The sequence below is a fragment of the Megalobrama amblycephala genome, linkage group LG21, assembly GCF_018812025.1.
Source record: "Megalobrama amblycephala isolate DHTTF-2021 linkage group LG21, ASM1881202v1, whole genome shotgun sequence".
Taxonomy (NCBI): domain Eukaryota; kingdom Metazoa; phylum Chordata; class Actinopteri; order Cypriniformes; family Xenocyprididae; genus Megalobrama; species Megalobrama amblycephala.
The window spans coordinates 21,264,368-21,276,413 of NC_063064.1; the positions used below are offsets into that span (position 1 = coordinate 21,264,368).

Below are 12,046 nucleotides of genomic sequence, written 5' to 3' on the forward strand. Positions count from 1 at the left end.
ATGTCTTTAAAGGTCCCGTTTTTTGTGGTTTTTTGAAGCTTTGATTGTGTTTATAGTGTGCAATATAACATGTGTTCATGTTTCGCGTGTAAAAAAACACAGTATTTTTCACATAATTTACTTATCTGTATACCGCTGTTTCCACTGTCATAAAAACGGGCTGATGACTTCCTTGTTCTATGAAGTCCCTCCTTCAGAAATACGTAACGAGTTCTGATTGTGCCAGCGGTCACGCCTCTTACCATAACGTGGAGATGCACGCGCTCAGTGTTATTGTAAACATGTCTTTAATTTTACCCTATCAATTTGAGCCGGAATCAAACCCGGTGATTGGACTGCGGGATGAAAATAACAGCGTTTCGACGACATGGCGACAAACACACTCTACAAACGCAACTCTTGTGTATTCCTGTGGGCGGAGGTTAGTCAAAAAACTGTTTTAGTGACGTCATTAAAGAAGGAAGTAGAGGGATGTAGTCCAAACTGGCCGTTCGATGTAGGCGACTTCTGTTAAATAAAATATCTCGCTTGGCATTGAACTTTGAGCTTTAAAATTTTACGGATTTTATTTATACTCTAACAACAACATTACACACTAACTAAAGTTTGAAACATGGGATCACGAAGAACGGGACCTTTAAATGCAAATGAGCTGCTGCTCCCCATCCCGCTTTCCAGAAGAGGGAGGAGCCTGTACAACTCATGCCTCGGATACTCTGCCAAAACATCTGTTTGGTTTTGATTATCATCAAAAAAGGAGTGGGTGGATTTTTACCATTATTGGCTTACACACACTGTGGACACACATCTGTGTTCAGACACCGTATAAAAATGAATTTTGTATAATAACTTCTTCTCCTGTTGAGGAATCTCAGCTCTCTCAGGCATATGACGGCTCCATCTTGGATTAGATCAGTTGGATTTGAAGGATCATATGGGTAGGGACATCACAGTCTGGTCCTCATTGTAGCCTTCTCCGGATAGACTGACTCCGGATAGACTGAACCTGATTAATCGGTTTGCTTTGTTTTTACATGTTATTTAGGGGTGGGGTTATATGAAATAGACTCTTTGAGATAATGCACTGACTCACTTTAAAATAGCAGAAAATGTGTAAACGTTGTAATGAGAACTTTTATCCATACAAATTCGACAAACTCGATACTTGCCTCACAAAAAAAATTCTCAGGAGTTGCATAAAGCAGCCAATTAGATTTTACTGGTGATTTTTGCTTTCCAATCTTGTGTGCAATATGAATCAGTGAATATTAAGACTCAGAGCTTTACTCTTTTTGAAAAGCACTCTGTGCTTACACAGTGTGTTACAGTTCTGCAAAGTCATACTCTCAAGATGATGGTTTTGTTCTGCAGCCACTCCCAGTGTGGCTCAGAAGCATCTGGCCAGCATCCACATTGATGGCTTTTATTTTACCAGAGGAAGCATTTATGTTTAGAGGTTATATTTTCATATACACTAGTTTAAAACATTTTGGGTTTTTTTTTTTTTATGTTTTTGAAAGAAGCCTCTTATGCTCACCAAGCCTGCATTTATTTGATCAAAAATGCAGTAAAACGGCAATATTTGGAAATATTATTACAACTATTTTCTGTTTTTAGACATTTTAAAATGTCATTTATGAAAGAAATGATCTTTCAGAAATCATTATATGATGCTGATTTGGTGCTTCTTCCTTTACATATATCTTCTTCATGTTAAAAAGCAATTGCACTGCTTCAAAAAATTTTTTCCAGGATTCTTTAATAGATAGAAAGTTCAAACAAACAGCATTTATTTGAAATAGAAATCTTTTGTAACATTATAAATGTCTTTACTGCCTCTTTTGATCAATTTAATTTACCCTTGATGAATACAATTATTCATTTTTAAAGAAAAATGAACTTACTGAGCCCAAATTTTTGAGCGGCAGGGTAGTTTGTGTGTAATATGTTTGCCCTCGTATCTAGGATAAGCAGCTACTATATTACTGCACTAATTGGGCTCTTAGAAGGATGCTTCATAGATTTTGGATTGCTTCCTAAACAGATTTGGATGATGATGACTAGAGTGAAATTACAGTACAAGGAGTTCATCCGTTCAACATTTATGTGTTTTTATTCATATTAGATTTCTGCATTTAGATCACTTACATAAATCCAATGGATTTAATCTAGGCAATAAAAATGAATCACTGGATAAATTCATATGATCATTTCACTAATCTTCAATTGTTAATTGAATGCCCAGGGATTCTTTATATTAACCATAAGCCCAAATCAGTGTGTATAATGCAATGAAAAACATTTCTAAGCATTATTAAGGCACACACCCATAATGCAAAAGTACTGATGCATGGTGGAACTGAATCATGATTATATGCAGCTGCTTGGCCTTCCCTCTAGATCTTTCTATTGATCCTGCAGCCATCTGTCTGAGCCTCTCATGGGAGATATCATTTACTACACAAATACACACTTCCTGAAAGCAAACAGCACCAACACTTCACTCACTTAGTAGCATAGTAAATCCTAAAGCATTTCCTGGTAGCTTGAAGAAGTTTTGAGGAGAGATTTTATTGTCTGTATTTGACTTCTTGTTTTGTTCCAGGAGCATGACATTGAGACGCCCTATGGTGTGCTCCATGTGACCATGCGAGGCACCCCTAAAGGCAACCGCCCTGTCATTCTCACCTACCATGACATCGGCCTCAACCGTATGTGAAAATAATTAAATAACAGACAAATTGTATACTTGTCAGAAATCTGAGTATGATGATGAAGATGGTGTTTGGTCGGTTTTCAGACAAGTCCTGCTTCAACACGCTGTTTAACTTTGAGGACATGATGGAGATCACTCAGCACTTTGCCGTCGTGCACGTGGACGCCCCTGGCCAGCAGGAGGCAGCACCCCCCTTTCCCACAGGGTGAGTGGCATGTCCCTACAGCCAATGAGGCAATACTGCCATTAAACACATTGTCAAAATGATGTTATTACACAGCCCTGCATCTTGAAAAACAATTTCTGCAAGAAATTGATAAATATTATGTAATTTGATGGTAAGTTTTTTTTTTTTTTTTTTTTTTTTTTTCACAATTGTTTGATTTTTCTAGTTATATATTACCCACAGATGTAGCAGAAGACATCTGACTTATGTTTGCATTTTCTTTCATTACTGGCCATAATCCTAACTCAAAATGATGATTAGCCATAAAATAATGTCATATATGTGAAATTCAGTTGAGAATTGAACAAAGAGTTCTAAGTTGGCTCAGAGGAAGATGGGAATCATGTCTTTGTGGCAATGTTTCTGGTGATTTAAGGGATAATACAAGATGTCTTCACCTTACAAATGGTTGTCGGAAGCAAAAATGCTATGAATTGCACGTCATATTTTGTGAGAAAGTGTGGTGTGCAAACAGGCACTAATTTTGGATTTCATTCAGCAAATATGATGCAGAGTGGTGTTATTTATTAGTTATATTCCCTTAGTATTGGTTGGTCATATTCTCATTTTCTGTCTTTGTTGCTCTTCAGGTACCAGTACCCTACCATGGATGAGCTGGCAGAGATGTTATCCTCAGTCCTGACTCAGCTGAAGTAAGTAACAAAGTCCAGCTGGTCCATTAGTAATGAATTACTCTGTACCACATCAATCAGTGAGGTCTGTCTGTGAACCTGCGGTCTGGACATCACTGCATCTGTAGGACACAGTGGCAGTTTGTCACGGTTTGAGTGAATTACAATATTTCTCTGTAGGAAGCACTGATGAAATACTGCAGATGTTGAAAGTGACAGGATGTGTATGTATCCGTTTGCAGGGTGAACAGCGTGATTGGCATTGGTGTGGGAGCAGGTGCATACATCTTATCCCGCTTTGCTGTGAGTTCTCTGACATTTTTCAACTTTTCATTTCGCTTTAATTTTATTATCTTAAAAGATTGTATGTGTCTTTCTCTCTGTCTCACTCATTCTTTCTTTCTTTATAACGGTATTGAATCCCCTAAATTAGCATTCTGTTTGTGTACGGAATTCTGAATTCCCTCCCAAACCAGTCGGCGTAACCATAGCAACATTTTGGAGTCTCTCAGCTGTAAACAAGGAACATGGATGCCAACAGTTTAACTTGTTTGCTGTTTTCTGTTTTTACTAAAATAAATAAATAGCGAATGGAGATTTTGTTGATTATTAGTAATTCTCCATCAACTGAGCCATTTTAAACTCTCTTTGGATTGTAATGTGGCTGTACAATAACAATTTGTAAATCAAGTACCCCTGTAGGGATCAACAAGAAGAATTTTTTTCTGCTGTCTCATGTCAAGTTCAAATTTTACTTTCCCTGCAACATTTTCACCTGCCTGTTGTAAATATTTTTGGACAAATTTTTGAAAGTATAAAAAAAATCAATTTTTTAGTTTAGTAGTTTTTTTTTTTTTTTTAATATTTAAAACAAATAATTAATTTGTTTTTATAATTAATAGTATTTAATTTACAAAAATAACAGTTTATTTTACTCTACATGTAATGCTATAAATTTCATAAACATTTTACTGGAAATTTTAGTTTTTATAATTAATTATTATAAGTTTAGTCATTTTGTTTTGTAATTTTTGTTCTTTGTCATTATTATTATTATTAGTTTTTTAAATATTTTTTTATTATATATTTTTAGTATTAGTATTTTATTATTTTAATTTTATTTATTTATTTTTAGTCATTTTATTACTTCAAATTAAACTTGTTTTATTTCAATTAGTTGCCAAGGCAAGATTTAAAAAGTTAAGATTTAAAGTTATTCATCTTTTCAAAAAAATAAAATAAAATAATATATATATATATATATATATATATATATATATATATATATATATATATATATATATATATATATATATATATATATATATATTTAATAGTTAGTTTTAGTTAAAGAATTAGTTCACTTAAAAATGAAAATTCTGTCATTAATTACTCATCCTCATGTCGTTCCACACCCATAAGACCTTCGTTCATCTTCAGAACACAAATTAAGATATTTTTGATAAAATCTAATGGCTCAGTGAGGCCTGAATTGCCAGCAAGATAATTAACACTTTCAGATGCCCAGAAAGCTGCTAAAGGCGTATTTAAAACAGTTATCTTAATGTTATGAAGTGACGAAAATACTTCTTGTGCCCCAAAAAAACAAAATAAGTTTATTCAGCAATATCTAGTGATGGGCGATTTCAAAACACTGCTTCATGAAGCTTCGAAGCTTTACAAATCTTTTGTTTCGAATCAGTGGTTCAGAACGCTTATCAAACTGCCAAAATCACGGCCCCCAGTGGTGAACCAATGAAATTTCAAAACACTTATGATGTAACAAAGCCTCGTTTACCGAAATCACATAACTTTGGCAGTTTGATACACGCTCCAAACCACTGATTCGAAACAAAAGATTCATAAAGCTTTGAAGTTTCATGAAGCAGTGTTTTTGAACTCACCCATCACAAGATATTGTTGAATAAAGCTTTCTGGGCATCTGAAAGTGTTAATTATCTTACTGGCAATGGAGGCCTCACTGAGCCATCGGATTTTATCAAAAATATCTTAATTTTGTGTTCTGAAGATGAACGAAGGTCTTACGGGTGTAGAACAATATAAGGGTGAGTAATTAATGACAGAATTTTCATTTTTGGGTGAACTAACCCTTTAACAATAAAACACTAAAATGATGGTGCATATTGAACTGCTGTACATGGCCTATATCAAACCGCTATATCACATATTTTTATATCATCCCCACCTGCCCTTTTAGAGCAGAGTCAAAATAGTGCCGCAAAACTGCATTTCCCCCAGAGGCTCTGAATGCAGGACTGTTCTTATACTGCGTGCACTGCAGCCTCAAGCATCTGAGGCTATTGATCAAAGTCTAAATATCTCTGACACACTCACAAGCTATTCAGCATTTCTTTTATGCAAAACAACCCCTAATACATCCCCTCCCCTCTCTCTTTTCTCATTCACGTAATGCTAAGTGACCTGTGTCATTTTCCTGTGCTGTGCTCTCTCGTCCTCTCTTCATATGTGTGTGCACAGACTGGCACACTGAAAGATTAATGTCAGTGACAGTCAGCAGCAGCAGAGGCTTCTGAAGGAAAATGCTTTGAGTTCAGCTGCTAAAAGCTCCTCTTCTGCCATGACTACATGCATTTTTAAATCACTCTCCCCACGTTTCCCTCATTAAAGACCCTAATTCCCTAAATAAATCCTTTGCTCTGTCTGCAGCTGATTCAGCCGTCCCTGGTAGAGGGGCTGGTTTTGATCAATGTGGACCCCTGCGCTGAGGGCTGGATAGACTGGGCTGCTTCCAAGGTGAGTATAAAGGTTGAACAAACAGATGGTGATTATATAGGTGAATATGCAGTATTTTATTTTATATATAGATTTGCCTGTTCTTGCTGTGAGATGTTGCTTCACTCTTGCACTAAGGCACATGCAAGTTCTTAAACACGTCTGGGGACACATATGCTTACACATGGTTTGGCACTGCAAGGACGATTAGCTGTCCTTCCTGTCTCCCTGTAGCACTGTCTTACATTATAGACATTTCAGTTCATTGCGCTATTCACATCTGCAGTCCTCATGCCTCCCTGCAGCAGGTCTATAACCTGTTCACGCATGTGATCAGGGATCATCTTTCTCCTGGTGTTTTGCAGTCAGTAGAATAGTCTCTTTAGTGTCCTAAGTTATTAGAATTGTGACATTAATTTTCTTCCGCCTGTAAACTGTTAGTGCCCTAAGGACTGTTCCACAGATGCATGATTATGTTTATATTTTATTACTTTCATAATGTTATCCTTATCCATATTATTCCGTTTTTTTTGTTTTGTTTTTTCTAGCTCACTGGGTGGACTAGCAATCTAGTGGACATTGTGATGTCTCATCACTTCAGCACTGTGAGTAAACCCCTCTGGCTTTACAACAATCATTCCCATAACGCTTTGTGAGCACCATGAGAGCCAGCTGGCTTTTATTTCTCTTTCTCTTTTCTTTTTTATTTGTTGTTCTGATAAATTAGGAGGAGCTGACTGACAACCAAGAACTGATTCAAACATACCGTCTGCACATTGCCCAGGACATCAACCAGGACAACCTGGCCCTCTTCTGTGGCTCATACAATGCGTAAGTTACTTTTCATTAAAGAAATTGTCTGTATTGGTCATTACTTAAGCTGACAAACCTTCTAAATTAGGTCTTTGTTTTAACAGGCGTCAAGACCTTGGAATCGAGAGGCCAGTTGCCGGTCTCAACGAAAACACAGTGAAGACGTTGACGTAAGCTATTTTATTTTTTATTTTATTTTTTTATTTTATTAGGGGCCAAGCACCGAAGGTGCGAAGGCACCTATTGTATCCGTTGGCGTTCTTTTTAATTATTATTATTCTGCTTCTTCCGCTCTGGAAGTCTATGGCAGCCCACAGAAACGTATGGTAAAAAGTTGTGAAATTTGGCACACAGTTAGAGGACAGTCTGAACTTTGTCCATAGCAAATTTGGAGTCTCTAACTCATTCCCTCTAGCGCCACCAGCTGTCCACATTTGCACTTATGTTTATGTTAATAACTTTTGAACCGTAAGGGATAGAAACTGATTCCTTAGGTCAAGCCGATTCGATTCATTTTCCATCATGAAAATTTTTCCGCCATTTTGAATTTTCTGAAAAACCTACTTTTTCGAACTCCTCCTAGGCCGTTACTCTGATTTTCACGAAAATTGAAAAAAAATTAAAAATCATAAATTTGGTCTCGTTGGATTCGGGTCATCATGCCGAGTCGAATGATATCCAATTTTCCCATATCGGACATTTTAGCCGTCGGCCATTTAGAATTTTGTGCTAAAATGCTGTATTTTACGAACGCATTAGCATATCTTTACAAAACTCGGTATGGGTCATCAGCACAATGCCCTGAAGGAGCCTGAGAAGTTTCGGACCAAAAGTTATAAAAAATTTTACAAAAATGCTAATAACTTTTGACTATTTTAACTGATTGTAATGAAACTGGTCTCAGTTGATTCCTTGGGTCATGCCGAGAACACAGATATCAAATTTGCCATAGTCAGCTGAACTTCTTGTCTGCCATATTGTTTTTCTTCAAAAACGTACTTTTCGAACTCCTCCTAGGCCGTTACACCGATTTTCACGAAAATTGAACCAGATCATCTTTAGACCATTCCGACAAAAGTTATGGAATTCAAAATGATTCCTCAAACCGTTTTTGAAAAACACGCGAACGAATTGTACGAAGTGCTTGCGAAAATAAACATAAGGCTGTATCTCCGCAACGCTTTATCGTATTCAGACCAAACTTGGTACGTGTCATCACAAGCATGACCTGAGGCATCATGCGGTGTTTCGGCGCAGCGCCACCTACTGGTGCGGAGATATGAAAATTTTTTATTTTTGCTTATAACTTCTGATGGGTTTGTCCAAAAATCATAAATTTGGTCTCGTTGGATTCGGGGCATCATGATGAAAACTTACTTTTTCGAACACCTCCTAGGCCGTTGCTCCGATTTTCACCAAAATCGAACCGTATCATCTTCAGACCATGCCGACAAAAAGTTATGGATTTCAAGTTAATACGTCAAACTGTTTTCGTATACCGGAGCAACGAATTTGAGGCATGATGCAAAACCCACTCTTGAAGCTGTATCTCTGCAATGCTTTGATATATTGACACCAAACTTTGTAAGTGTCATTGTCACCTCACTCTGACTATACCACATTAATTTGGTCACAGCGCCACCTATTGGTCGAAAGTGATAAACCAGTAAATCTTTATTATTGACTGTATTTATAATTTTTCAGTTATTTTGCCTAAAATGATCTTAATAGGTCTTTAATTGCTCACTGTTGCAGTTAATCTGATGCTCCCAGCCATGTTGGCTGGCTTATTGTGCCGTTTTTGTGCTTGGCCCCGTAATTGCTGCTTGCAGCTATATTTTTATTTTATTTTATTTTATTTTATTATTTTTGTGTATTACTTTTCACCACTGTTTGTCCTTGTACAGATGCCCTGCTCTTCTGGTGGTTGGAGACACTTCCCCTGCTGTGGAGGCTGTTGTAAGTTTGCCTTTTTTTTTTCGATCACAATTTAGTTTGTCATATTCTCACTATGAACTATTATCTATGACTTGTGCCTCAATAAACTCCTAATTACTGCTTATTAATAGTTGGTAAGGTAGTTATTAAGTTTAAGTTTAGGTAGTGGGTAGGATTAAGGGATGTAGAATATGGTCATGCAGAAAAGGCATTAATTAGGGATGTCCCGATCACGTTTTTTTGCCCTCGAGTCTGAGTCCGAGTCATTTGATTTTGAGTATCTACCGATACCGAGTCCCGATCCGATACTTCTATAATACATGAAAAAGAATAAAGATGAGTGAAAAAACAGATCCAGGATCCAGGAACAGTGCTTTTCAGGTTTTTCAGGTATCTAACAGTCGTTTTCACGTACAGAAAATGGATAAAGTAATCAAATATAAAATATCACTGCATATTATCTTTACTGTATAAAATAAATAAAGATTAACCATTATTGAAGTTACAAAAACTATTCAGTCAAGAGCAGTGAGTGATTTCTTTGTTATTTGTTGTTTGATTTAACGTTAAAAACAGGCAGCAGGAATAGTTTTTTTCCCTATAAGACATGCACGATCCAGTACATATACTGTTACACATGCGCTGTCTTTCTCGACTAATATACGTTCACTTAAGACATAACCGACTATGTTTGCTAGGATACTCGCTAAGACGGGCATGTTGACATAATTTTTGTATTCATTTGTCCGCTGAAGCGCAAGACTTGAAAGAGAACTCAGTATTTGCGCGCTGACTGAAATAAGCGTGTGCGCGCTTCAGATGAGCGCACACAAATCTTCTCACAGCGCGCGCGAGTTCTCTTTCGCGTCTTGTTCTTGAAGGTTTAAAACAGTAGGGCTTAAACGAGTTAGTTTAAACACAGACTCACCTGTATCAACACCCGAGCGATGACGGCGTAAATGACTGGACATTAGAGCAGACGGCACTCGCAGTTAACAGTTTGCAAAGAGTGACTGTTTTGTCCACGCTTTCTGATTATCGTTGTTGTAACGTTTTGCGCATCCATCGACTGAAACATACAATATTTGAACTCTGTCTGTTTTCCACGTTGCTATTTTAAACAAACCATATTAACCATAATATGGTTAATATGGTTTATATTATAACCATAATATAAACCATATTAATAGATGCGTCGTCATTCGAGATGGACCGCGGTGCAAGTGCGTAACGAACCGTAAGTGGAGAACCGTACGGTTCGATTTTTTTTTACTGAGAACCGTGGCACCCCTAATACATATATATCCGAGTCCGGATCGGGAGGTAACGTCCGATTCCGATCGAGTCTGAAACCACGTGATCGGGCCCGATTTCCGATCACGTGATCGGATCTGGACATCCCTAGCATTAATATGTGCTTTAAGTACTAATAAATAGCCAATATTCTAGTAATATGCATGCTAATAACTAATTAATAGTGAGAACTGGACCCTAAACTGAAGTGTTACCTTTTTTCCTTTGTTGCTGCACCTTCACTATTTGAAGTCTATTGAATTATTTTATATTACAGGTTGAATGTAACTCTAGGTTAAATCCAACAAAGACCACCTTGCTGAAGGTAAGACAACATGGGTATTTTGCAAAGCCCTAACTGTTAATCTTTTTGCTCTCCTGAAATGGTACTTTGTGAACTGTGTGTTCTTTACAATGATATTTGTATCTCTTTATCTCTGTACATTATTTTAATTCTCTCTATCTATGCCAGATGGCTGACTGTGGCGGTCTGCCTCAGGTTGTGCAGGTTAGTCCTGACCTTTATTTTTTCTTGATATTGAACACCATATTAAACACCTCCACCCTTGCTGTTATCTTCACCAATGTTCAAGTATGAATTATGTAATATGAATGTGTAAACCTGTTTAAATGATGTCTAATCTCCCAACAGCCTGGAAAGTTGGCCGAAGCCTTCAAATATTTTGTACAAGGAATGGGATACAGTGAGTATTTTTAACTGTTTTATCTGTTAACCTCAACGTTTGACATTTTCTAACCTTTGAATGTGTCTTCAGAAGTTTGTTTAATCTGCAGAGCAATCTGGGTCAGCTTTCTCCATAAACATGCATCTGTTTATCTGCGTTTCTCAGACACTGGGCTATGCTGATTATCAATTCAACACAACACTATGACTAATGGGCATCTTTTATTAAGACAAATCCGGCTCAGGGAGTCTGTCTTTGTTTCTTTTCTGCTTTTTTTTTTTACCGCACACAACTCACCATGACTTCCCACACACCCTGTGTTTTGATTCGTCTTCCTTCCAAACTACCGACGTGCACAAAATCGCAATGTCCTCTGAATGAGCCCTCCTCACATATTGGTTGACAGGTTTCGGCGCACCAGTATAGCGCTCAGTGTGCTGCCAGCGCTCTGTGTGAAAAAATGTCACCCTTTCTCTGACCCCGTACCTCCCCCTCCAAAGATTCTTGCTGTTTCATTTCTGCACTGTTGTATAGTCCTTGTTGCAATCAGGCAGAAATTTACATGTCAGGAGTCAGAACAAAGCAGCAGCTTTTCAAGAGCATAATACTTTTGTAACATTCATTGCAAGCTTTTAAATTAAGCCATTATAGCTCTAGAGAGTTTTTAAAGGGGTCACACCGTGAGGAATCTAATTGCTAAATCTTATCTAGAGATCAAAGAGAACATTGTACTATGAAAACAAACTGTAAACTTCCAAACAGGCCCAAAAACAGTTTATTTTTTTCATAATAACCCCCACTATGGGGAGGGAGTGAAAAGATGATTGGAAATTAGTGAAATTGGATAATGGTTATGAAGAACCTATTAGGACTTTGTCGTGGATGTGCAAGACCGACATTTAAGTAGGGGGTTTGACTCGTAATTAATAGTCAGGTAAAAATGAAGACCCACGACTGGTAGATCAGTGTAGGAAATTAAATTATTTTG

The 12,046-nt window shown here is 37.1% G+C and overlaps 1 protein-coding gene across 3 annotated transcripts in view; it reads left to right on the forward strand.

Moving 5' to 3' along the window:
* Window positions 1–12,046, forward strand: part of ndrg3a (ndrg family member 3a) — a 50,285-nt gene that overhangs the window by 35,370 nt on the left and 2,869 nt on the right. For all 3 annotated transcript variants that reach the window (XM_048172381.1, XM_048172382.1, XM_048172383.1), the window contains 12 exons: window positions 2,606–2,711; window positions 2,801–2,921; window positions 3,533–3,595; window positions 3,817–3,877; window positions 6,263–6,349; window positions 6,877–6,933; window positions 7,056–7,159; window positions 7,246–7,311; window positions 9,049–9,100; window positions 10,650–10,697; window positions 10,845–10,880; window positions 11,025–11,076. In XM_048172381.1, coding sequence (XP_048028338.1) covers window positions 2,606–2,711; window positions 2,801–2,921; window positions 3,533–3,595; window positions 3,817–3,877; window positions 6,263–6,349; window positions 6,877–6,933; window positions 7,056–7,159; window positions 7,246–7,311; window positions 9,049–9,100; window positions 10,650–10,697; window positions 10,845–10,880; window positions 11,025–11,076 — 853 coding nt within the window. The remainder of the gene's footprint in view (window positions 1–2,605; window positions 2,712–2,800; window positions 2,922–3,532; window positions 3,596–3,816; window positions 3,878–6,262; window positions 6,350–6,876; window positions 6,934–7,055; window positions 7,160–7,245; window positions 7,312–9,048; window positions 9,101–10,649; window positions 10,698–10,844; window positions 10,881–11,024; window positions 11,077–12,046) is intronic.